The sequence below is a fragment of the Peromyscus maniculatus genome, chromosome 8 (assembly GCF_049852395.1).
Source record: "Peromyscus maniculatus bairdii isolate BWxNUB_F1_BW_parent chromosome 8, HU_Pman_BW_mat_3.1, whole genome shotgun sequence".
In the NCBI taxonomy this organism is placed as follows: Eukaryota; Metazoa; Chordata; class Mammalia; order Rodentia; family Cricetidae; genus Peromyscus; species Peromyscus maniculatus.
The window spans coordinates 51507922-51534953 of NC_134859.1; the positions used below are offsets into that span (position 1 = coordinate 51507922).

The 27032-nt window shown below is 47.1% G+C and overlaps 1 protein-coding gene and 1 long non-coding RNA gene across 3 annotated transcripts; one reads left to right on the top strand and one right to left on the bottom strand.

The window, feature by feature from the left end:
- Positions 1 to 8495: 8495 nt before the first annotated feature.
- Tmem238l (transmembrane protein 238 like) lies at positions 8496 to 17028 on the top strand. Of its 2 annotated transcripts, XM_076542627.1 has the most exons (3): positions 8496 to 9326; positions 9853 to 10151; positions 16064 to 17028. In XM_076542627.1, exon 1 carries the CDS (start codon positions 8982 to 8984, stop codon positions 9219 to 9221), a length of 240 nt encoding a protein of 79 aa, XP_076398742.1. In that variant the 5' UTR covers positions 8496 to 8981; the 3' UTR covers positions 9222 to 9326; positions 9853 to 10151; positions 16064 to 17028. The 2 variants fall into 2 exon arrangements, with proteins under 2 accessions (XP_076398742.1, XP_076398741.1); XM_076542626.1 differs by lacking the exon at positions 9853 to 10151 and having other exon boundaries at positions 8500 to 9326.
- A 52-nt stretch (positions 17029 to 17080) lies between these two features.
- Positions 17081 to 26469, bottom strand: LOC143266884 (uncharacterized). The gene is made up of 3 exons (XR_013041691.1): positions 26251 to 26469; positions 22309 to 22506; positions 17081 to 19647 (listed from the first exon to the last, which is right to left on the bottom strand). It is a non-coding gene; the product is annotated as an uncharacterized LOC143266884 (long non-coding RNA).
- Between the last annotated feature and the right edge of the window lie 563 nt (positions 26470 to 27032).

A 27032-nucleotide genomic window follows, 5' to 3' on the forward strand; every position in this document is an offset into this window, starting at 1 on the left:
TTACAGCCCCTTCTGCTGAACATTCTTCAACAGCTTCCTGTAGTCCAGAAGAAAGATGTTCATGTGGCTCATGCCCCATGATCCTTCCTAACCCTGCCACCCAGCAGAGCCACTGGCCATCACACAGCTTTGCCTGTGTGCCTGGAATGCCTTTCCCTTCATGTAGCCTCACCAGATCACACTGTGCATCTCAGCTCAAATACATGATCCTTTAAAAAAAAGTTTTCGTTTGTTTGTTTTTTAATTTGTATCATTTCCCCCTTTTCTTTCTTCCCTCCAAACCCTCCCATGTACCTTCCCTGCTCTCTTTCAAATTCATGGCCTCTTTTTCTCTAATTGTTGTTGTTGTTGTTGTGGTGGTGGTGGTGGTGGTGGTGGTGGTGGTGGTGGTGGTGGTATGTGTGTGTGTTATTCCTGAGTGTCTCCTTAGCTCCAGGGATATTTACCTTGGATCAGCGATTGCTTTCATACATTAAAAGTAATTCACTGGATTGGTTCATGTAATGTCTACTCTCCCCATTCTCTTTTTTCTCCATCCCCCCACTTTTAGTTTCCAGGGGTTCTTCCTCACTTATAGAGACAATCCACAACTTAAACCATCCAACCTTACAAAGGTGAAAAACTAATATGAAACGGATAGAAACCAACAAAACCAGGAGTTGGAATTCTGAGTTCTGACCTTTGCCTGCCTGGCAAATGCAGTTACGTTCTCTCTGCACAGCTGCAGCTCTGGGTCAGTTCCCCAGCTATGAGGAAAAACTGACATATGATGCATGGAACAGCTAGCATCTCTGTATTCAATAATCTACAGAATACATGCAACACTATGGAGCTAAAAGTGATGTTGAGTTAGGATGTTTGGCACAATAAAGGTATTTTCAGCTTGCCATAGGTTTTGTTGGGTGTGACTCCATTGTAAATAGAGAAATATGCATGCCTGACTTTATACCTAAAGGTGTCTCTGCAGCTTGTTGAGGCCTGGAGGAACCAAGAGCAGAAAAGCCTGAAGTTTGGTCGCTGGAAGCTGTGGGCAGTTCCCAAGCAGAGTTCCTGGAGTTTGCCACTGGCTGGACATAGTTGGGAGGAGGAAGAGGTCGAATACAGCCAAACCCTGTGCTGGCTTAACCCTTCAACCCTGCTTACAGGCTCTACACATGACCAATTCTGATACAGCCAAGGGGGAACTATAAAATGATGACAGAAAAATGGGTTAGCCCCAAACTCAGCAGATATCCTGGCAGGAAGCTTAGGATTTATGTGCCCAGCAATGAATTCAGAGCAGGTGCCATCAAAGGGTCCATAAAAACTATACACACATGAGGGAGCCCTGAGTCTCTATGAGAGAAGGTGCTATGTGGAAGTAGTCTGATTTGAGGGGAATAGTGAAAGCTGTGCCCTCCAAAATGGGGGGGGGGATGTAATAAGAGAGGGAAGACACAGAGTGGAACTGATTAGAGTTACAGGGTTGGTGAGGGAGGTCAGCCTCAGGTTCTCCAATAAGCTGGGAGTATCCCAGGAGTTAGGAGACAAATCTTCCGAAAAGCCAAGCTCTACATTGCTAGGGAGAAGCAGAGCTGCCCCCTGACTGACAAGTTGGACCATGCAGTGAGGGCAGCAGAAAATCAAACAAATTGCTTCCATAAATGTGGCAGGTGCTGCTGTAAAGTTAACCACTGAATTACATAGCAATCCACCTTTCTCAGTAAGTCAGCTACTGTAAAAAATAAAATGGAAGGACACAAGTCTCGGTGATCCCACCCCCTCCTCCGCCACTGGTAGGAATAGGTAAGTGTGCAGCCAGTCTGTGGGAGACACAATGAGATTCCCCAAAAGTCAAGAACAGGCCATGACAAGATCCTGCAATTCCATTTCAGGATGTATATCCAAAAGGACAGGGGAGGAACACAAAAACATACTCATGTGCCCATGTTTATAGCATCATTATTCATAAATAGACAAAGGTGGATGAAACCCAAATGTCAATCAACAGACCAGTGGCTGAACAAGATTCAAGATACAAAAGAATACTGTTCACCCCTAAAAGAAAGGCATATCTGATATACCCTATGACAGGAAGGAAACTCGGGGATGGTGTGCAAAGTAAAGTTAGCCAATCAGAAGGATCAGTATTGTATGATTTCATTTCTGTCTAGAGTTGTTAAATTCATAGTGATTGGAAGTGAAATGGAGGCTTCCGGGAGCTGGGGAGAGGGAGAATGAGGAGTTGAGTGTTTAATGAACACAGGGTTTCCACTGGGGAAGACGGGAAGTTCTAGAGATGGATGGTGGTGATGCTTACATATATCCATGTGACCCACACACCTGAAAATGGTTCCAATGATGAATTTGAGGGGGGGGGTTCCATTTTACCACAATTAAAATACAATTCTAATTTAATTTAATCTAAGGTATTTTTGATTACAATGAGAATTAAGAAAGAAAGCAAGTTGGTCCTCTGAGTTCGCATGAGCCGAGGACAGAACAAGGGAAGAGCGGTGCTCGAATTGAAGGCACAGCAGCTATCTGGAGCATCTCGCTGTGACTGTTAACTTGCCTGCTGAGTGACCCTAGGTGGACCTCATCACCGCCCCCAGCTCTGGACAGAAGCAGGGCTGCTGCGGGGGGGGGGGGGGGGGGGGGGGGAGAACAGAAACTGCTCCATCTGAACATGGACGGATGATGCCCGCTGTACCTTAAAGCACAACCCTGGTTCCTGCAATTAAGATCTGCTACATGGGGAAGTGGTAAAGGGAAGGGGGATTCTTTTAAAGCTTTAGATCAGCCGATGGGGTGTGAGAGGGGAAAGCCAGGACTGGAGAGGTTGTAGAGGAGCAGGAGGCCCTGGGCATGGGTTCTTGGGGCCCAGGCAGCCTCTAGAATCTTTCAAGTTCCACAGTAGCCTAACAGAGGAAAAAGGATGGGCTTTGAAGACTGGCAGCCACTCAGGTTGAATAAATATTTTTTTCTGAAAATACTGACCCTTGGTCTCAGCCTGGGGGAAAGGAGAAGTAAATGAAGATGGATCTCAGATCATTGATCTGACGCTGTCCCCTGAGCCATGTGCTAGTGCGCAGGCTCACACGGAAAGGCATCAGCACTTCAGTTTTATTCCATTTTTTTCATATAACTTTCAGGACAGTGTCTGATTGGTCCTAACAGGTTTAGACACCTTTTCAAATCTGTGTGTGTTGGGCCTTTATTTGAGAGAACAGGACTCAGGCTCATCAGCTTCAGTTACCAGCAATGTCTAGTTTAAGAGTCAACACAGCCCACTGTCTTGTTTGTAAATAAAGCTTTATTGGAATACAGACACACCCATTTTCTTTTATATCATGTATGGCCACAATGTCAGATTTGAATGATTGTAATAGTGACTATAGTGTGTAGCATGGCTGACCCACAAAACCCATTACTGTCTGATCTAGTACAAAAAAAGCTTGAAGATCCCAGTCTCACTTAATTATAAGTTTTGTGTGTGTGTGTGTGTGTGTGTGTGTGTGTGTGTGTGTGTGTGTACACTTAAATGCTCTCTTTTTAGGTAATATGAGTCTTTCAGTAACATTGATTGAAATATTTAGAAGTAGGTTAATGAAAAGGCAAAATATACAGCATTAACAAACAGATATATTAGTGCTGTTTGGGCACATGTGTAACTGGGGCTTGGTGAGCCCCAGGTTATGAGAATGAGGAAAGTCAAGGGATGAGGAAGCTGGCCACAGAGAGCCATGTTGGTAAGGGAAGGAAAACGGAAGGGCGTGAAGGGGTCCAGGAAGGGGATGTTATGAACCTGGGATTTGTGTTTTCCCCAGAGACGGAAAGAGGGCTTGGTGTGTCTTGATGGAATTAGCGAAGATGGGGCAAGGAGGTGGGTGTGAAAGGGTTAAGGATAGCTTGTTGATGGAAGCAGGGCAGAGGGTTGGGAGGGTGATGAGAAAGGTCTAAAGACAGCTTCTTTCTCCTGGAAGCATCAAGACTGAAAGACGTGAAGATATAAGTGACAAGGTTTACAGAGTGTGCTCCCGAGTTCACAACTACAGACTTACTTAATCTTTTCAATAACCTTGTGAAAGAGGGATTAAGAGGAGAAAACTGAGAGAAAGAAAGGGCCAGTGCCTTGCTCATGCTCACACAGCTGGTAAAGGCACCCTCAGGCACCTGCACAGTCCTGCACTGTGACAGGGCAGGGAGGCCTTGATGGACAGGACAGCAGGGCCAGCCCCACCCAGGAGGTGACTGGGAGGGACTTGGTCATTCACAGAGTCAGGTCTGGGAACTGTGACGCAGGATCAGCTGAGCACATGGCTGGCCCATCCCCGCCTCAGACTCAAATGCCTATTAGGATCTAAGGTCACGGAGAGGCAGTCATCCTGTGACATCACAGGGTGATGTCAGGTGATGGTGGCTTTGTCAAAGGACAAGGTCTCCATTACTGAGAGGAGGCAGGGCTCTGAGGCAAGAGCTTCTGAACCACAGGGGTGACTAAAGCCTTGAGAAAGCTAAGAAACCGGAGACAGAGGGACTTCAGATGACCGAGCCTGGAGGACAGGCTAGGGGCTAGGAACTAGCTGTGCTTGCCATATACACTCAGCTTATGGTGCAGAAAACAAACCTGCCATACAGTGTAACAGCTCCCTACCCTAACCATTTTCCTGGTTTTGAGTGTATCCCATTGTATTTATGAATCATTTGAGATGATCAATTCATGCACTGCTTAAATGTTAGCTAACGTGTATTAACTGTGCTACAAAATCTGTATTGGATCCTCTACACTCAGCAAGGGGTCAATAATATTTTAGTAATAATATGCTTAAAATTTAGTTTTAATTTTAAGAATACTGTGGTCTTTAATTTCCTGAGGCAGCATCTCATTTTTTAGCCCAGACTGAACTTGAACTACGATCCTCCTGCCTAAGCCTCCAGAGAGCTGGGATTACAGGTGTGCCCCACTACACCTGGGAAAATGTGCTTTATCTCAAGGTTGTACATATATGGGGGTCATTTGGGGTTATCTATCCATGGACTATGAGCTCTTTGGCCTGGTGATGGAGAGAGTGGCCAGCCTGAACCCAGGCAAGGTGAGACCAGCCTTCTTAGCCTTTCTTTTAGTGAAGCCAAGACAACAAATTGACTCTCAGCATCCTTGGGGCTGGCTCATTCTCCCTGGTGCCTGGTGATATGGTAGATCATCTTTGATGGGGTGCTGACATTTTATAATTACCTGTGTCTCTGGGGAATGGGATTGGAGGCTTGTATGTTCTTCCTGTACCACAGCTGGATATCAGAGGCTATCCAAACAGATCTTCTGGCTGGTTTTCTAGGATGTGAATTGAACCATGTCTACCAGCTTCATACACTGAAGTCCTAAAGCCCAGGACCTCAGAATATGACCATATTTGGAAATGGAGACACAATTAATAAATATGAGATTAAACTCCACTTGAGTGGCCCCTAATCCACAGAGACGTGTGCACAGGGACAACAATGCCTCCTCCCAGGAACAACAGAGAGGCTCCCGACCCACAGAAGCCATGAGAGGAGGGTACAGCCTCTCCTTGGAGCCATGAGAGGAGCCACCCTGCCAACTCTTGGTGCTGGTGAGTGAGCAAATCCCCCTGCATCTCAGGCGGGCAGAGAGGTAGTGCCTTTGCTCACATAGGGTGTAACCAGCTGCACTTGGTTGGGTCAGGTGAGTGTTTCTTGCTAATGAGTTGTCCCAGATCCACAGTGGGGACCCCAGGCATTTTCCACTATTTCACATCACTCTATCTGCTCTTGACTTCTGTCTCCTCTTCCCAACCCATCCTTCTCCCTTGCTTTCATTCATCCACTTTTTCATCAAGCATCCCATCAGTCTCTCCCAACTGTGCAAATACCTACACTGACTGAATACACAGGAGAGGCTACATCAGGGGACAGGAACAAAGAAGACACCTAGGCAGAGTGGAGGGACTACCTGTGGCCTGGCCAGTCCAATGGAGCCTACAGTTAGCCATGTGCAATGTGGCCATGTTCATAAGGGGAGAATGACAAGCTGCAGGAAGACAATGCAGCCTACTCCTGGGAGGAAGGAAAGAGAGGGGTCTGAACCTGCATGCTGATTACCAATGAATTGATGCTACTGATGCCTGGGTTCCCAAGCGGTCATCGGCTTCAGGTCTTCTTTTATGTCAGAGTTTTCAACTAGAAATGAAGTGTGTGTGTGTGTGTGTGTGTGTGTGTGTGTGTGTGTAATGGAGAGAGAGAGAGAGAGAGAGAGAGAGAGAGAGAGAGAGAGAGAGAGAGAAACAGAAAATGGCATAGCCAAGCTCTCTGTAACTGAGAATTCCACATATATAGATTCAATTAACCTCAAAATATTTTTTTTTACATAGCCTGTCTCTGTGTAGCCCCAACTATCCTGGAACTCTCGCCACCAGACTTTTATTCTTGTCATCATCCCCTAAATAATGCAATATAACAAACATTTCATGGCATAGACATTATATTGGGTGTTAGAAGTAATCTAGAGATGGTTTAAAGCAGTGGTTCTCAACCTGCGGGTCACGACCCCTTTTGAGGGGAGAGGTCAAATGATCCTTCCACAGAAGTCACCTAAGACCATCAGAAAACACAGATATTTACATTATGATTCATAACAGCAGCAAAATTACAGTTATGAAGTAGCAATGGAATAATTTTATGGTTGGGGGTCACCACAACACGAGGAACTGTATTAAAGGGTCACAGCATTAGGAAGGCTGAGAACCACTGAAGTATAGGGAGAATGTACGTAGATGACATAAAAACACTGAGCCTATTTGTACAAGGGACTTGAGCTTTCCCCAGATTTTGGCATCTTCCAGGGTTCTAGAACTCATCACCATGGATACTGAAGGGCAACTGTAGGGGTGAGCATTGAGCAAAGATGGCCAGAAGCAGGGCATCGTGGAGCAGCTTTCTGTTACCAGGTCCCTGTGACACAGCATGCTAGATAACAGTTCATTGACCAACCATCCTGGTTGACCAAGACCAAAGGATTCCCCAGCATGTAGAAATGTTAGCATTAGAATTATTCACCTGACCTAAACCAGGCAAACACACACACACACACACACACACACACACACACACACACACACACACACACCACACACACACACACACAGACTCAGAAAGATACATGGCAAGCTATAGACTGCTAGACTGGCCAGGAGTCAGCCATGCCATGCACAGCCACAGCCACAGCCACAGCCGAGGATTCACCAATCTTACCAATCTTTTCAAGAAGCTCAGGGTCAAAGCTGGGTAACAAATTGGAAGAGCCTTGGCTTCCCCAGCAAGGAGATTCCACATGGGTGAACAGTCCCTGAGGATACGACAGAAGGGATGCAATACTTGTCGAAAGGCATATGCAGACACTCTGTCTTTGAGGTGCTTCAACTTGGATACATAGCTCGGTCAAATCTTAAGGTGTTTTAGATCCTGAAACCTCTGGCTTGTGTCATGCTGCCCCTCTCCTTCCACAACTTGTTTTCTGCAAGTTTCTCTCCGTTCAAAGCTTATTTTATACATTGGAAACTAAGTGAACTGAATGGGGATCTCCTGTTTATTCTCATTCTTTGGGGAAGACAGGGAATAGAAATCATTTACTTCATCTGTCTGGAGAAGCTAAAGTTGAGAAAGGGTTGATACCTCATCCGAGGCTTCATCCTGAGTGGGGACAGGAAGATGCTCGCCTTTGTGGCTCTGCTGAGGGGACCACGCTATGCGTTTTCCTCATGTGATGTTCAGTCTATCCATCTTGTAAGTGGCCACCATGATAAAACTTACCTGTCTCATCCATACATCCTGGGGGATGATCATAGTATCTGTATGGGCAGACTGGCATCATCCACCATGAGAGATGAAGCAAGCAAAACACTAGTTGTTGTAGAAAACAGTCACTAGCTTGTGCAAAGACCTCTGGGTTCATGCCTGGGAAGTGGATGTGGCTCATACTGAGTACAATGCAGACAGAAGCCAGAGAGCCTTCTCACCCTATCCTTTCCCTGTCTCCCTACCTCCCCATCTGCTTTTATCTTTCCTGCCCATCATCTGAGGGAACTTACATCCTTTAGAAATAGAGTAGAGAATCCGCAAGGCAAACACAGCACTGGCTGGTATTGAACTGGTATATAAGCAACTCTTACAGTACCATTTCAAACTCTACAGGTCTCAACAGACTCTTGTCCATATAGGGAAGGGGTAGCAGGCGTAAGAGAGATAACAAAGGTAGGGGATTGAGAATTTAGAATTCATTATAAACACATACAAGCCAGGCAGTGATAACACACACCTTCAATCCCAGCACTCAGGAGGCAGAGGCAGACAGATCTCTGTTGAGTTCTAGGCCAGCCTGGTCTACAGAGTGAGTTCTAGGACAGTCAAGACTACACAGAGAAACCCTGTCTCAAAAAAACCAAAAATAAAACAAAACCTACATATGAACAAAGAACAAATGTAATTAATTTTTAAATCCCTCCTTTTCTGACCAGGAAAAGCAAGGCAGAAAGCATGGGAGGAGGCAAGTCCTGCCCTACCACAATAGGTGTGGACACCATTCTTGGGTATTCAGGGCCTTCAGGCTGGCTGTCCAGCTGTCACGTCAGAGAACAAGGAAGGCGTCCTCTTCCAGGGCCACAGGACCTCTGACTGCAAATCCACCTGAGCCACACTTCTCAGCCACATTGCCTTGCTGATCCCAGCAATGCCCAGTCCAATGAACAGTGATGTCATATTGTTTGGGTTGGGATCATTCCTGAACCATGAAACAGTTAAGAAATATCCTGCCCCACTGGCTGCCAGGCTCATAAAGGTGGACCCACGTGTACTTCCTTCTTGTTCCAAGACGCACAAGCTCATGCATTTGCTCACACCCAGAGGGAGAGACAGCAGAGGACTGCCACCTCCCATGCAAATCACCCCCAGGAGCGCAGCTGGGCTCCTCCCGCTGCTCCTGGGCAATGCTCCTGGGCAGACCTTGTACAAGATGCCATCTAGGGCGCTGTGTATTTTTCCTCATTGTGGCTCTTTTGACCGACGCTGTGGGCCTGATCCTTTTGTTGCTGGGGATCTTTGCCACACTAAACTACTGGGACTTCTTGGTCTACACAGGGGCTCTGATCCTGGCCCTGAGCCTACTGTTCTGGCTTGCCTGGTATTCCATCAATATCGAGGTGCCTCTTGAGACGCTGGACTTTTAGTGTGGCCATGGACAGGAGAGATGCAGGTGGTATATGCAGCTGTGAACTTGGGGCCACCTGGACATGAAGCCCCCCTCCCCCCACTGAATGCCCCACTGGGACCAGGTGAGTGTGCACAAGACCTGCCTAGCAAGGTAGTGAGGGAGGCTTAGACAGGCGGGGACAGACCAGGACTGCATGGGCAGGTGGGTGGATGACTGATCCTCAGATGAGGATTCTGTAAGTCTAGGCTCAGGGTAGTGCTGTGGTGGACGAGCTAGGAGAATGTAGAATGGATGCTTTCTCTTTAGGGACCATTTTCTCTAAGTTCCTTCTTCCTGTAGTAGGCCACAATGATTCCACTTCAGAAACACACACACACACACACACACACACACACACACACACACACACACACACACACACACACACACGAGAATTACCAGTATAGAACATGGGAGAAAAGAACCCATCTCGACCTCCACTGTACAGAGGGATGGGGGGAGGGGGTTCTAGCATGAGGAAAGTATGGAAAGTTCCCCAGTAGCTGCTAATGGCCTTGCATGCCTGGAGGGGTGTGAGCTGGGCTGTGTGGGAGCAAGCAGAGCAGAACCATCCAGAATGGTCTTTCTCTCTTGCTTCCTTCCTGCAGCTGACAGAGCCTGCTTTCCCTCAGAAGTGTCCCTGCCCGGCTCCTCACAAAGACTAATAATACAGCCAACACATGTGCCTAGACCAGCCTCAGAGGCCCTGAAGTCTAGACACTGGCTTTGAGTTTTCATCGGCTGAGTCATGTGTCACAGCCAGGCAAGTGGCTCAGTTGACTGCATGGAACATAAGAATTATCTGTAAGATTTTGACGCAGGGGTGAAGCTGAAAGAACACTGGGCTTGATCTCACAACCCAGAGTGAGATGGCAACTCTTCCCAGGGAGCTGAAACGGGAGCACTGGTCAGTTTGATCTCATCCCTTCCTCCCCAGGTGGGTTGGGACCTGCGGGTGGGTGCAGCTTGACACTCCCTTTCGATTAGGAGATAAGGGAGCAAAGGTTATTGCTGAGATGGAGGAAGGGAATAAGGATTCTATCTTTTATTGGAGACTACAGTTGGCCCCAGAGCTGTGGGAATAGAGTAGTGTGTTGAGTACAAGGTAGATGAGGAGAGAAATGAGACACCAGGGATCCACAGGACCCACACCAGGCTTCCATGCCCCTTAGCTGGGTGACCTTGAATAGAGTGCATCACATGCTGAGCCTCTGCATTTTTAACCTTAGAAATGAGGATACTGTTCTCTGCTCTCACTGAATAGGCCAGAAGTGGTAAGGCAGGAATGGCTTTTTGCAAATGATTGGGTTCACATGAATGATAAATGTTGTTGTTAAACATGTAGCCTGGGTGAGTAAGCTCACCTGGAATCCAAACTTGGAATTTGTGGTTGTCCCACAGAGTTGGCCATGCTAAGAATCATTTCGTACTTTAGATCATGGGGCTCCTCCGAAGCAAGGAAGCCTCCAATTTGCCTGCTGTACCATGGGAATGAGTCAGGCACTAGGGTAAGGAACCAGAGATGCCATAAGGACCAGGTCAGGGAGTTCCCTGCCAGGAGAGAGACACAGACATTAGCCGCACAGTCATACTAACAGTGCCGTAACAAAGTGAGCTGAGGACTAGGAAGGAAGGGAGCATCCAAGAGGGAAACCAACCTGGAAGGTGGAGTCACAGGCTTCCCAGAGGTGGTGGCAGGCTGAGCACCCAAGAAAGGGGAGTTGGATTAGAAAGTCTTCCAGGAGAGGGAATGGATTGGGCACAGTTCTAAAAGATGCAAGAAGAAAGAAGGGTGAGGAGTAAGGACTGAGGAGGTGGGGGCTTGCAGCAGGCAAAGTCCTAGTCTGGCACAGACTCCAAGGGCCTTCTTAAGCATGTTGGGTGTTCCTTTAGTCAAAATAAGGTATCAATGGATTTTTTTATAAGCATGGATTTGTCTTGATTCTGCTGAATTTGACTCCAAAAGGTCACCCTAGCCACAGCCCACAAGGTGATAAGAATTGGTATCAGAGTTTTGACATATGCAGCATTAGGCTCCTTGTCCTGCATCCATCAGAAGCTCAATAATCCCAGGCTGGTTCAGATGTCTCAGTAGGGAAAGACACCTGCTGCTAAGTCTGATGACCTGAGTTCAACCCCAGAGACCCACATGGAAGAAGGAGAATACTGACCCTTGTAAGTGGTCCTCTGACCTCTGCATCTGCACTGAAGCATGCTTTCATACATGCTAACACACACACGCACACACATGCTCTCGCACAATGCACGTGTACACATATAATGTAGTTTCAATTTTTAATAATTATTTATTTTATTTTGTGTGCATTGGTGTTTTGCCCACATGTGTGTGTGAGGGTGTTAGATCTTGGAGTTACAGATAGTTGTTAGCTGCATTGAGGGTGCTGGGAACCCAGGTTCTCTGGAAGAGCACTTAGTGCTCTTAAACACCAAGCTATCTCTCCAGCTCCTCAAATTTATTTTTAAAAATTTAGTTCAATAGCCAGGACAGGATCGAAGTCCTACACCATCTGCCTCAAATCCTGTTTTGTTCCTTTCTATCTGTGTGACCTAGGAAAGTTACCTCCCTTCTCCACATCGGTCTCCAAGTCTGTAAAGTGGAGATAGGAGATAGAATAATTAGTAATGACCTCGACCTCGAAGGATGTTGCTGATAGTGGTTAAGCAAGGCAAAGGGCACTCAATGGAGCCTCTGTCAACATGCTGATAGGTGGCACAGGATGGTGGATGGTGGAGGAACCTTCCTTTCAGATAGACATTCCTGAAAGATTGACCAATTCTACCTATGTGGTGCTGGGGCAGGAACCAGGACCTCATGCATGTTAGGCAAGTGTTCTACCACTGAGCAACATCCCCGGCACCATCAATTCTTAAGGCAGTGCATGGTATTAAGAGGGCGTTTTGTTTCGTCTAGTTTGGTTTGGTTTGGGGTGGCAATGGGAGTGGATGCCGATAGATTTTTTACTCAGGATTTTCAGATGTGGGGGCTACCCAGTGTCTTCTCCATGGAGCACGAGTCATTCCAACAGCACTTTTACTTTTCCAGTCTTCAACCTCTGTGTGTGGGAGGGCTTTAGAGTCACCAAGTCACCATCAATCTTTCTCTCCATCCCTGCAATGGAGTGGTCCAGAGTAAGAGCGTAGCGTCACTGCCCAGAAGCTGCTCACTCACTGTGGGGCTACAAGCTCTTCTGTGACCTTGGACAAGTCATTGTCCTTTCCTTTGCAATGAATCTTTGATCAAGCAGTGCAAGCCAAAGATCTCTAGAGGAGGAGGAAAGTATAAGGTGGAGTCAGAGGACAAGAAGCCAGAGTCCCAGTCCACACACAGTCTACTCATCTAGGTTTTCAGTAGTTTTACCACTGAATTTGCATATAAGTAGTATTTTCCCTGAACATTTCCTCTAGTGCCCAGCACTGTCTCTCCAAGATAATTGCTGTCAATTCTCTTGCATTCTGCAACCTTTGGCCTTAGTATAATCACTAACTATATTTATGACTTATGGCAATTGTAACTGGTTTAGCCAGTTCTCAGCTATTGGAGTGAGGTCAGGGAAAGAGAAACAGACTCCTGAGTCAGAGACTGATGCCATATCATCTTCCACATCCTTTGGAGACTGTTGGAGATGAGGATGATAGGACCTGCTCTGCCCTGCCCCAGGGCTGAGGAGATCACATTCCTGGACTGCTGCAGGACGGAGCTGTGCCCTGGCTGCTCTGCCAGCCCTTAGCCTGCAGTGTCCAAGTTCTCCAGAGGCAAGAGGGCAGTTGGTGCTAAGTCTCAAAGGCTGCCCAGAAAGTTTCAAAATGACTGGCTGGTTTTTATAGACCAACTGTGTACAAAGCGAGACCTTCTTGCTGTGATTTTATCTCTTGGCCACTGTGTTTCCAGGCTGTTTGCTCCCCCCCCCTCTCTTTTTTTTTTTTAAACTTCTTGGGCACATCCCATAAAGATAAGTCCCCAGGAAAAGTCAGGTGAAGACTCTTGTCTATTTGCAAATAGGATCTAAGATAACTCCCACCCCCAAATACACACACACACACACACACACACACACACACACACACCCAAATACACACACACACACACACACACACACACACACACACACACACACACTCCCTGGCCTCTATATTGTCTTCCAACACATATCCTACAATTTAACAATGCATCAAACATACATGCCCACAGATTGCCTCCTTCACCATATTGACACATGTATACTACACACACGGAGGTACACCCCTTCCTCATTGTACACAGATGTTCAGTGTGCATACTAGTATAACTCCCTCATAGACACCTCAACCTAATCACACGCCATCCCATGGCTTCTCTCACACTTGCACACACCCACCACGAAACTATCACCCACAGAATTAAGCACACGCACTACTCTGCTATCAAGGCCAAATGTATACAAAGCTCATGGCCCCGAGCCCTGGAAAGTGAAACTTGTTCCTCTGCATTTACTTTTTCGAACAGGTAGCCTCTCTCCTCTGCCCACGCTACTTCTGTGCCTGCTCAAAGGTTAGCTGGGTAAAAGGGCACCCACAATTGTTCAGCAAGCCCATGCCCGGAACAGATATGGTACTGGGGCTTTGTGAACAGCCAAGCATCTCTCAAGTCTCCCCATGGATTTCTAATCTGAGGAGACAGATATTGCAAGTGCCCACGGCTTTGAGGAAGTACACAGGAAAGTGCAGTCCAGGAGATAAGCCCAGTCTTGCATAGGCTCTGAAAGCTGGAGTGAATGCAGAGCCTCTGGCTGGAAGCAAGGGTCATTGTATTTGGCTACAGGGGGATTCAGATGTCTGGCCTGGATCTGAGAAACAGAAAAGAACTTGCATCTAGAGATGGCATAGGCAAGGTTAGCCCAGAGACTAAAGAATTTAGAGAGCTCGGGGTAAGTTAAATAGATGTATTGGACTTAGGAGTCTTCCATGCAGTCCATCTGGGACTCTTAACACTTAGTGAGGCTTTTGGTACTAGATGTGGATGGGGATGTGGACATTACAGACTGGAGAATGGCTGTATCCCACGATTCTTCGGTAAGAGCAGCTTAGCAGCGTGGATGAACTGAGTTGGAAGGTACAAGCTCTGAGATGGGGAGAATACTCAGAAAGTGCAAGTGCTAAGGAAGAAAAATTTGGAGGGAAATGATGGCTAGAAGATGGGAGTTGGGGGAGCATGGAGACATCCTAACAGAAGGGGCCTGCCCTGCTCTCCTGTGGGGGGAGGCTATGGCAAAGGCTCAGAAAGAATCACCATTCCTAGAACAAGAGAGGTCAGGGGAAGCCATATTTGATTAAAATGATGCTTTTTTTCCTCTCAAGCATGGAGAATTTGAAATGCAAATGGGGTGTATGAGCAAAACTACCCAGCTGGGGTTGAGAGTTCATATCACTTAACTCAGAAAAGAGATCAGACATGGAGCTGAGGGCAGAGTTGAAGATATGACTGTTGATGAGATTGTAGAGGGAGAAGGGGCTGGGGGGAGGACAAGGGGGAGACTACAGAGACTGGGGGAGAAAGGAGGCATGGAGAGGGACACTAAGACTCCAGGCCAGGCCCCAAGGTGCTGCAGTTATTTCATTTTACCATGCTTTGAGAAAAGTATCATGGGACGACTCCTCTTCCTCCTCATTGTCATCACTGGTCCCCTTTCACTGATAAAGATCACAGAGAACATAGTGATTGACCCACTTGAGCGATGCGATAGAGCCAGTAAGTGATGGAGCTGAACTATGAAACCCTGTGCATCTGCATTAGTTCATCTTCTTTCTACATGACTGAGCATTGGCAAATTCGGCCTCTGGCCAAATCTGGCCTGCCTCTTATTGGCTCTCACCTAGTTCTTCTGACTTCTGTTATTACCCCTGGCTGCTTTAGGGAGTAGCAGAAGGTCTGAATAGTTCAAACAGAGACCAGAAAGACTAAAAAGTTCGAACTATTGACTACCTGGACCTTTATGCAAAGCCAAATGCCAAAGCCTCTGGCTAAGCCACCGATGCTTCCCATGGGAGGCAAGGTCAGAGCTGTGGGCCATGCTTGCACTTAGAGGATGGGATGAGGGATACAGTTGGGGGGACCCCAGTGGAAGTTCCCAGCAATAATAAGGGAGCATCATGACGAAGGTGACAAAGAGGACAAAAGAATGCATGACAGCCAGCATGAGGTGCTGGCCATGGTATGTTTCAGAGCCATTGAGAATGTTGAAGCCTCAAGAAAGGTGATGAGTCTCAGCAATGAGCCTTTATCTGTAAACAGCTGGGAAAGATCAGATGAGTGCAGCTTGTGGAGTGGCTGTTGAGATGCACAAGGCCTGGGTGCAGAGTGTTCTTCAAGGTGTTTGGTGATGGAATTAAGGAAGCAGGACAATGGCCTGATGGCATAGGATTCCTTTATGGGGGCGGGGGGTGGGGGTGAAACAGGAAACTGAATGAGATGGTGAAGGGAGGCCAGGAAAGGGGTTTGAGAGTGTTAAACAAAGATGGACACCTGGGAATGGAGGAGGGAGTAGACCAAACCCCCAGGACAAGGCATTAGTCTTGCCTTGAAGGAGTTAATATTTGACAAGCACCTTGTGTGGAAGCAGCTGAATCAATTATTTTCATTGCTTCCAAGGCAGAACAAAGGACTCAAATCTCCATTTGATAGGTGGAAGAAATCCGAGTCTCAGATTTATTTCAAGTAGTTCAAGAAAAAATAGTGAGTGTTAAGGAACTCAGGTCCTGGGACTCAGACCCAAGTCTGGCCATGGAGTCTTGTCTGACCCATGTTTGTCTACTTTTGTTCAGCCCAGGTCTGTCTAACGCAGAAGAACCAAATCAAGACGGGCTCTCTCTGCAGCACATCCCTGAGTGCATCCGGGAGGGACCCAGACGCTGCAATGATGAAGCTTTCACATCACCCACAGGGACAGCCACAAACGACTGTGACCACTACCAGGGCTCTATCGGGAGCCCAAGCACCCTGCACCAAACCGCTGAGACAGCTGCCACCATTCCGGAAGTTTGTGAGGGACCGAGAAGTCAGGAAGTTCCACCAGCGAGGCTTTTAAAGGGACCACTCTACTACAGGCTTCGATACCAAGGAAGCCTCTGGCCAAAGTTCTTCCAAAGAACTGCCCATTGGAATCAAGCACAGACACCCAACAGGGGTCTCTCATGAACATGCATTATGAAGTGCTGCTGCCATGTCCCTCTGACGTTCACTAGACTCTGAGCCTCTGGCTCCTCTTCATCCTGTCACTCAGGGGACACACAAGCAGATTCCAACATGGAGATGGAAATGCACAGCTAAAGTGCACGCAAGGGGACTCCCCTCACAGACGAACATGCTGGCACTCTTCACACAGGCCTAGGTACAGAGCCAGGCCACGGGGCTGCTCACACTGAGCTTCAGGTAGACCGAAACCTTCAGGCATTTTTTTTTATTTTGACAAGCACTCTAGGCCTCTGCTGTCTGTGTGTTGTTTGTGACTTCAAGGAGAAGACTGCATTTCTAGCCTAAATTACATGTCGTCCAATACAGCCTGACTCCAGTATCTACTGGAGACCACCATTCCTGGGCTGATAGGAGAGGTGTGCTCTGTTTGGTAACCCAGGCTGACCTGCTCCACTAATTTATATTTCCCATGGTCTGATTTTGCACTTTGTATTTATATCATGCCCTAAATGTACATGTTTCCTTTAAGCTGTCTCATAGCTTTTATGGTATAGGGCAGTTGCCTAAATAAAGAAATGGCTATGTTGTTATGTGACATGATGTGATTCTGAGTCCGCATGATGACAGATCATTCTCGTACCCTTGGCTTCAGAGCACTGTCTTCTCGTTTATTTACCCCAGGAGTTTACTGTGAGTCCAATGCCCACTGAAGGGAACACACAGAGCACAGGGCTTAGCCCCGCCCCAGGGACTCTTCTGGCATCACTGGGCTCAACTAGCAGCTTGGCTTCTCAGTGTAAGTCTGGACTCAGAAACCTGAAAAGACATGATGAAAGAACATCCCAGTTCAAAGAAAGATTGTCCTCCTATCCAGAACCTTCCTTGACCTCTTTCATCCCTAGCCTTATCAATCATCCCAGTTGGAAATTTGTGTGGGGGGGAGTTGACTTCACACCCAGGAAGGACCACCTCTTCTTTCTTCTGTAAGGTCCTGCCATTATCACAGTAAAGAATGTGGCAAGTAATCAAAGTCCGTAGGAAGTCACTGTGCTGGAGTCCTAGTAACTTGTCTTCTGAGGCCAGGACAGCTGGGTATTTTGTTTGGTTGTTGTTGTTGTTGTTGTTGTTACTGCTGCTGCTGTTGTTATTTAATTCCAGAAATGGGACCAGTCTCTGTGTCTTTGATACCAAATACAATCTCTGGCTCTCATTAAGCAACAGCCTCATCTGCACTCACAGGGAAAAACTGGGCTCACACCCAGCCCGGAGCATATGTTCACACCAAAGAAAGACAGAAAGAGCTGAGGTTCCCACCTCACACAGAGCCCTCGCTGCAGGGAATCCCGGAGGCCGTTTGCACTCTTCTTCTTCTTCTTGCTCTTAGTGTGATAATGGCAAGATGAAGACAGTTGGGCGCATTCACACTGCATCTGCTGAGAAGGCATTAGCTTGACTCCTGAATCATCTCCCCAGTTAGCAGACATGCTCTTACAGGATGGAGCCTCTGACCATGGCCTTGGAGAGCAAGAGTCCAATGATCTGTGATAACAGATTCCAGCGGGTCATCCCCTAGCCCTGAGATGAACACCATAGAAGGCAATGTTGGCTCATAGAGAATGAGCTCCTGGAATTTATCAAGTATCTTGTTGCTACCTTTGAGAGCTACAGCAGAGAAGGAACACGCACACACAGGGCATGTGGAAACTGGGGGAAATTCCTCTGGAGCAAAGCTCAGTCCACAGCTGCACTCCTACAGGGAGAAAGCTTGGAGACTCCTTAGGTCCCAGGGCCAAAGGCTAATGGGGACTGTGGGGCCACACTCCCTTAACTATTTGGGGATCTTCTTGAATGCAACTTCAAGTTCAGTGAGTCTAGAGAAGGTCTAAGACTCTGCCTTCCTAATAAGATTTCAGAGGCTTCCCATTGCTGCTCATGCCTGTGACACACTAAGGAGCAAAGATCCCCAAGGACCTAGACATCTTAGAGAGAGGGAAACCCACATGAGAGGCAGTTCTCCCAAGCTCAGACAGTTGAAAGTGGCAGATCCAGGTTTGCAGGCCAGGTCTCCACACTGTCAAGTGAGTACTCTCTTCCCTCCAGGTATGGTTGATTGGCTTCTCCCCAGTCATACAGAGCCTCGGGCAGAAACAAGCAAGCAAGCAAGCAGCACAGGCCAGGGGAAGTGAGGCAGACTCATGCTATAAGTGAGTCACACACCTTCACACCTCTGGCACCAAGCTGGCTGTGCTTTGTTCCAAAGAATGAGTGGGACTCCACACTGTTCTGTGTCACCACAGACGACAGAATGCCGAATGCACAGGCGCTCGCCATGTGGGCAGGGCTTGAAGAGAGGGGAGGAAACAAGGGTGGGATGGGGTGGGCCAGGGGTTAAGCCAAGTTAGATCTGACATCGGCCTCCATCTTGGCTCATCTCATCACTGCTCACACTACAGGATCCCTAGGGAGGGCAGCTGGGTTTTTTCATGCCCATGAATTCAGTAGCTCCTGCCTCTTACAGACGTGGCAGGTAGTCTTCACCAGTCAGAAGATCATGGCAATGACATCATAATCACAAGAATCCAAAGTGGTGTGGCACTGGCCTTTGGAGACTTTCGTGATCCCCTAAGTGGGCAGATACATGAGGCGGTAACCTTTCCCTTTGTCAAAGTATAGAGAAGTAAAACCTTGGGTCGTCTCATCAAGTTCGTGATGATTCTAGGACTGTGAGACGTCATTTAAAAAGCTATTTAAAGAAGTCTGCTGCTAATCATCAAGTCTTCACATAAACACATGCCTGTGGCTTATCAGAGACAGGACCCACACAGCCTGGGGGAGACGGACATACTAGAGGGAAAGATGGTTCACTCCCAACCAGTTGCCTCAAAGCACCCGAGGTTCAACTCACTTCTCAGTGAAATTAAGTAGGTGGGAATCGGGAAGCTTATCATGGCTGGAGTGCACGTTGACTCTATTACGGCTGAGGCAGGTTCAGAAATGTTATTTGCATGAAGGGCCAAAGAGCCTAAATAGAGACCAGTCCTGAGGGTAATGGAGTTAGAAAGACAAGCACGACCCTTTAGGGGAAGAGATGTTTTATGAGTTTGCCCTGCTTCTTCCCTCATCAAAGATCCATGTTTCTTCTCTGAGAAGGACACTGCTAGTATGTATCCAGCGTACACTTGGGTTGTATCAGTTCAGAAGACATGGTAAACATCTGGCAAAAAAAGGAAGCGGTAAGTGCCAACTAGAAGATAACTGAATCTGTTTATGAGTTGGATAGTCTGTTCCAAGGCTCCCACAACTTTCCTGGCAGAGTAGGGATGCAAGGATGGAGGCCAGCCAGGAAAACAAGGGGAAGAGACAAACTCCCCCTGTCAGAGACACTGGGATGAGAAGCCCAGAATGCCAGAATAGGACTATGGGTCTAAGATGCCCAAGTTTGCTCTGTGAGAAAGCCCCCTGGGAATGTACAAGCACTGAATAAATGGTGCCTGTCTGTTGTGGGATATTTTGATAACACTCTGACACTCCTGAGACTGCCCAATAAAGTTATACCTTGAATCAGGGGGCAGAGCCAGCAACTGGCTGTCCAGAATTTGCCATAGAGAAGCCAGCAATTTGGATAGAGAAGATGTACAGGAAGGAAAGGGTGGGGACCAGAGTTTGAGTTTCCTCTTGGTTCTGGAATGAGGGAAGAACTCTGTCTCAAGTGTGTTGGTGTCTACGGCCAAAAAGCAAGGTCAGCTGATTGCTACTCTGCCTCTCTGAGCTAGCAGGCTTTTACCCCAGCCTTTGACTCCTGAGTCTTATTGATAAATAGAACAATAGAGACTTAATTTAAACCTACATATTGTGGCTATGGCAGTGCTGGGGTCACAGAACCTAAAGTCCATCAGGCCATGGCCTGGACCTGAGTGGCTGGCAAGTGCTGATTGAGGGACCATGGGTATTGAGAGCTGCTGTTCACAAAAGGCCATGGAAGTATACATCAGGAGACAACTAGTATTCAAAAGGTCAACTTATCAGAACCAAGGGTGTGATTAAGCCATCACACAAGGTGTGTTGAAGTTATTGCCCTTTGAATAAATTGACTGTTTCTTACTGTAAACTTCTTATGCAATTACACTATGATATCTCTCTATTACCATGTATCTTCATGTAATATGTAAATGTAATCTTATGGCTACATCTCATTCTTATGAGCACATGTATCTGTGGGTGGTCAGAAAGATGGCTTTTCATTTAGCTGTATAATTTTGACATATAGAAATACACTAGGATATGCTTCATAGCCAGATCCGTTGTCCCAGGAGACTGAAGACACTTCAAGCCTGCTTTGTTCCTTTTGCTCAGACAAACACAGGAAATAATAATCTCTCCTCAGTCTACTACAAACTGCACAGATTTAGCTCATTTTTACCTCAGAGCAAGTTTGAACTAGACTAAAGGCCTTTGTAAATAGATCATAAGTTTAAAAACTGTACAGTTATGCACAAGGTCAGAGTTGCAGGTGTCTACCAAGGTTACTAACACAAAACACCCTAAGAAAAGCCTGCCAATTCCTCGCTTGCCAAGTCTGCTGATAAAGAGCTATGTCTCAGAGATTGTCGCACTGGGCACTGCATCCCCTCCCTCTGGTTCCTGAGACCTTGGGACCTTGCATTACCATGGTAATGACTCTGCTCCTTATCATCTATTCTAGGAATGTACTATGACCTTGAGGGTTTTGAAACTTTTCTCAGGATTGCAAGGAGTCTCCTGTTAGAAATGTAAGGATAGTCAGGCAAGAGAGGAGCTAAGAACGAGAACTGAAAAGAAGCTGTAGACTTAGAGAAGCAGGAGAACAAAAAGAAGAGCAGAGAGCTCAGGAGAGCTTACTTAGAACAATAAAGTGGATGGACTGAAAAAGCACAGTATGCATAGATTTATTCATAGATAAGTAGTTTCCCCGGCCAGTTGTACTGCCTTCCCTAGACTCTGGGAGAAAGTTCTTTAGGGCAGGCACTTTCATTACATGGAGCCACAGACAATGATTAAAATATCAATATATTCATGTGCAGCTGCTAAGCCTACAGAAAAACATCACCTGTCTCTGGTTTTACAGCCTTATACTCTTGTATTTATATTCACTTTTATGCAACCAGTAGTAATGGCTGGGCTGGTCACATCGCACCCAGGCTCTGGAAGTTTCTTCAGCATTTGAAGTTGGTAACTTGGAGGCATAAAGAGGATCCACTGTGCCCCTACTCCTGCTGTCCACTGTGGCCCACACCAACCTGCCCCCAAACTCTCTAAGTCAGCAAACAGAGAAATAAGTAGATGTAGCCAAGGCACTGTTCACACGTTCACAGCTTAAGCACTGCATTTGATCTGACCCCAATTATTACCGCTTTCTTTTCTAGTTGTTTCCCAAACAAGTACTAGCCCAGTCCTAGGAAATATTTTTCTTCTTTACTCAGCTTTACTTGTTCCCAAGACACCGGCCTATTCCACTGTGAGGAGCCCCAGACTATATCCACTAGGGCATACCCCCACATACAGCATTGGCTCTGGTGTCCTCTCACTCCTGACCCCATATTTCTCACCAATTCTCTTCTTCCACCTGCCTCCAAAGACAGCCTCCAACACGATGGCTGTCTTTCCCTGAGGACACACCTACCTTCCTGGCTGTAGGTACCTGGAGGCTCGGCTCTTGCCCTGCCCAGAGTCTGTCACCTGAAGAAGGCTCCAGGACCACAATCCTCAGCTCTTGGCCTCTGAAGCTACCTAAGAACACTTAAGCGGTCCCTCTCAAAGTACAGTCCAAGGACCAGCAGCAGCTGCCTCACCTGGGGTCTTACTAGAAATGCAGTTTCCAATCCCACTGAGTGCCTACCTCCTTCTCCCCCTAGGAACTTTCCTGGCTCCTGTATTGAAGGTTGTGTGTCCTGGGAACCCTTGGTCCTAGAAAAATCAGTGTGGTTGGTCACCTCCTCCTCTCCCACACCTGCTGAATGACCTGCTCTGGAAGTAGGGTTCAGTGATAGGTGGTTAATACATCCTCCGGTGGACTCAGGTCAGGCTGATTCAAGTCCTAGAATAGAAAGGCACAGGCAGGAGTGACAATATTCTACAGACACTTGGGCCCCTCTCTTTGGCTGTCAGACTATTGAGACAATGGCCCCCAAGGAAGTAGAATTTCCTGGGAACCTCATGCTGGGAGAAGGAAAGGACTGAAGCTTGGTTGAGCCAAAAGGGAAACATCTCCTAGAGAGAGATTTATAGTTTGACAGACTTTTGGCAGAAGAGACTGGAGCCGATATGATGGTAATGGCTGGGACTATGCCTTAATGGAGATTGGTTAGTTATACACACCTCTGGTCTTCTATTTAAACCCAAAACTCATGTTATGACCTGAAAAAAACAAACTTGGTGAGCGATGGATGGAGTTACTAGAGCTCTTTGTTCATCTTCCCTATGAAGACACATTGAATATACCTCCTTTTGTGCTTTTCACTATTACGTGTCTTCATTTGGACCACTGAGTACAGGCGGGTGAACATGGCTTGTTTAGGGCTGCCAGAGTCCAGGCCCTGGAAATGAGAACGTCTATCCTGATTGGTTTGGGATGTGGAATTTAACATTTGCCCAAGAGCTGTCCTGTGCATGACTGCATGTCCTCTACACTCCCCTGGGCACAGGAGCATAAACTTTGTCCTGTTTTCTATCCCATGGAGTCCAAACCAGGCTGAACTAGCCCCTGGCAGTTCTTTCAGCCAGGGGGAACCTCATGTCCTGGCTATCCCACAGTGCCCCACATCACTCACAACTGATTTCTCAGCCAGAAAGCAGGAGGAATGGATGAGTGCTTCCTACTGTCTCCTTGGAGGGGGGGGATCTCAATGTTCAAGAAAAACAAATATTCTCCCTCACTGGGGAAGAAAGCTAGGTGGGGTGGGAGAGATGCCTGGGCCTTTGGTCGGAAAAAGAAGGGAAGAGGCAGAGAAAAGGAGAGAGCCATCGAGGGGTGAGATGCTTCAGGGGAAGGTGCCAAGAAGGATGGGTGGGGGATGGGTGGGGGATAGAGACAAGAAAATCATGGAAGAGAGAAACTGAGATGGAAGTGAATGGGGGTGAAGAAAAAGAGGGACTGTTAAAGTATGGTTTCCTCTGTGCAGGAGAAGGTGAGCTATCTCTTACTCCCTGAGTTTGTAGAGATGGGGACAAAAAGATATAGCACCTCCTCTGCCCCCTGTCACTCCTATCCCACTACACCCACAATGCCAGGCAGCTCAATACTCCGTGGTCCTCCCTTCTGGAAGATGTTCCAGGATGGAAAGCATCCTTCAGGTTCTGTGTCGGTTTCCAACCTAGTTAGTGATTATCGCATCAAAATCCTCCTTTATTCTTTCCCCATCCCCATCTTTCTTGTATTGAAATATGTTGTCTGCCAAAGAGACTGTAATCATTATGGAATAATTAATTCATTGCCCCATGATTTATTAATCAAGTCCATCCATAACCGGGTATGCAAAAAGCAAAAAAACAGATGTATTAGGATTTCCATTAGCGTTTTTGAAGCATTTAAAGTAATGCATTATAACCCCATAAATCCCTTGGGGTAGGTGAAGAACAAATGAAACCAGAGATTTCAGCTCTCGGCTGCCTGTGTGGAGAAGGGTGGTGTGAAAAAAATCAGGAGACCAAATGCTTCTTAGCTCTTCTTGCCACTCTCCGCCATCCCCACTACCACTAGCTCAGGACTTTGACCCCTTCCACACACCCCATCTTCCCTTCCACTTCTGGAAACTACCCAAGGGCCAACTCATAAGCAAAGCCAGCATTAGCTTGGCATCAGAGAAGCTTGTACTGGATGCTCCGCTTACCCTTCCCAAAGCAACCATCTTACAGGCCTTACCTCCAGCTCTTGCAAAGTCATTCCTTAGTCTCCCTCATTCAAACCATCTGAGGATGAAAGGCTGTGCGGTTGTCTGGCCCAGAACTAGTCCCCGGAGTCCCTCTTCATCACAGCAATCTCAAGGCCATGCTGCTCCACCACAGTCCTGCGCAAGTTGCTAGAGGTAGATGTTACCCACTTCCTCCTTCGAAGCCTTGCCCGGGAAAGTGGAGCTCGGGAAGAGACCCAGTGGTGGGGACCAGTGCTCGCTCCTGCTTGCTGCTAGATGACCCACTTCTTCCTTCCCTCACTTGGTACACTTGTCAACCATCACATCTTTCGGGTCTTACTATGTAGCACAGGCTGGCTTGAAGCCCACAACCCTCCTGTCTCAGCCTCTTTTTGCTTAGTTTTACAGGAGTGGACCATGGGTTGGTTTGCCCAAACTCTTCTCAGTGACAGGAGAGAACGAACCTTCAGGCATGGAGCTGAGAGAGATCAGCCCCCGAACAGACAAGTCCAAAAATGTTCTTGTTCTATTGTAAACTTGTATGAATGTTGACTTTCCTATTATTTTTTATTTTATTTAATATTCATACATGTATATAATGTATTTGGATCAAATCCCCCCTGCCCACATTTCCTCCCCTCCAATTCCTCCCTACCCTTCCTGTGTGTTGACTTTTACTCCATACTATATTTGTGTGTATTCAGTGCTTCAAAAATATGCCGAAAACTTCAGGTAAAATTCCCATCGTTTTGCTTGTGGGTTTCCTTTCCCCAGCCCAATAACATGGGCCATTTGCACAGCTGAGAAGGAATTTCACCAAAGACAACAATTACCTGCCAGTCACATGTGGATGCCTGTCAGGTTGCCAGGTAAGCCCAGCCATGTCTAATGACCCCTGGTGGGGGGGCATCCCTCTTGTCCCAGCTGCACATTTTCCATGTGAGAATGAGTCACAGGTGGCCTGAAACCCACTCTGCCTGGCCCCTGGCTTGCTGCTCTGCCACTCCATTCTTCCTCACTGGGTGAAAGCAAAGGTCCAGAGACAGATGAGGGATCTCCTGGGCAACCAGCCAGGTGGGTAAAGTTGTATAGTCAGGGACCTTGCTGAGCTGAGCACACAGGGGTGTCGATGCCAGCAGCACTATATCCTCCAGTGGATGTAGGCGTGGAAGCATGCTGTGTGACATGGTTTAAGGACTCCAGCAGAGGTGACATACAGGACAAGGTAGAATTCAGTTCTTGATCTTGCGTCAGGAAGGCATAGGTCAGTGGTTCTCAACCTTCCTACTGCTGCGACCCTTTAATACAGTCCCTCATGTTGTGGTGACCCCTAACTACAAAATTTTTTCATTGCTACTTCATAACGTGATTTTGCTGCTGTTACAAATCGTCATGTGAATATCTGATATGCAACTCCTGTAGGGGTTGTGGCCCACAGGTTGAGAACCACTGAAATGGGTGGAGCTCTGTATATTCTCTTTTTCTCCCCCTCTCCTTTCCTGCTAACTATATTTTGTACACAAATATGTGAAGTGAGGGCTGGGGATTCATGTAAGCCAGATGTATTACAGAAGCAACTGTAAGCAAACTTCTGGCCCACGAACTATAGCCACTCAAAACACACATTGAACTCCAAAGCCACTGGAAAGTATCAGCCAAGTTCAAGTAATTATGCTGGTGGGTGCCAACATGGCCTCCCCATTCCTCAAGGGGACAAGGGCTACCACCAAGCCCATTGAAGCTGACTTCTGAAATGAACCCCCTTATCTTTACTATCATTTATCATTGACATAAGCCAATGCCAGGAGTCTATCATGCAGGTGTACTTAGACCAGCTGCCATAATAATGAACACCTAGGAATCACACTGTCCACACCCTTTCCTTATAACCTATTCCAACCAGGAAGAATCCTGATTAATTCCAGACTTACCAGCCATTGCAGCCATTTCCCATTAAATCAGTAACATCTGCATTTTTACTGTCCTTCATCCCAAATTCCTCCTGTTCTACTTGATACAGTGAAAGTCTTCATTGCCTTTCATGCATAACCACTGAAATGGTTTTGTTCAACCCTGTTATACACAGAAAAAAAAAAAAAAAAGATGATACCCCGCTTTTCCCAAGCACTGTTGCTCACAAGAGAACTCAGGCAGACTGGAAAGGGAATGAAAGGTGGATTGCTTAGAAGGGACAGTTCAGTGCTTCAGGCCTCCAGCTGAGTGGCTTGAGGCTGTGTGCCTGCAGCTCACCTTATCCAGGAACAGATCCTCCTCAGGATGGTCAACAGCTTTGCACTTGAAGGCTTTCTGAATGTGCTGCACCAGGACAGACAAGGGGCTCTGCAATTCCAGGACACAGCAAAGGAACCAGAGCATAAACCCAGAGTCCTACCCTGCCCTGTATACATGCACACAGATTTTCCATTCCCTGAATGTCGGAGGCAGAATACTAGCCATCAATTGGACCCATCACAGAGATTGTGATTCCGACTGAAGTCCCTGACTTGGCGTGATGCCCACAAAGTTGAAAATTAGTGGCAGGCTTGAACCCCATGCAAAGAGAAAGATTGTTTCCTCTCTTACACACACACACACACACACACACACACAGCTCCTCTCCCCTTTCCCAGTAACTACCTCGATATCATAGTCAACTGAGGTAGAGAAAGTTTTGGACTAGATGAGACCTGGGTTCCACCTTTTAGCCCTTCAA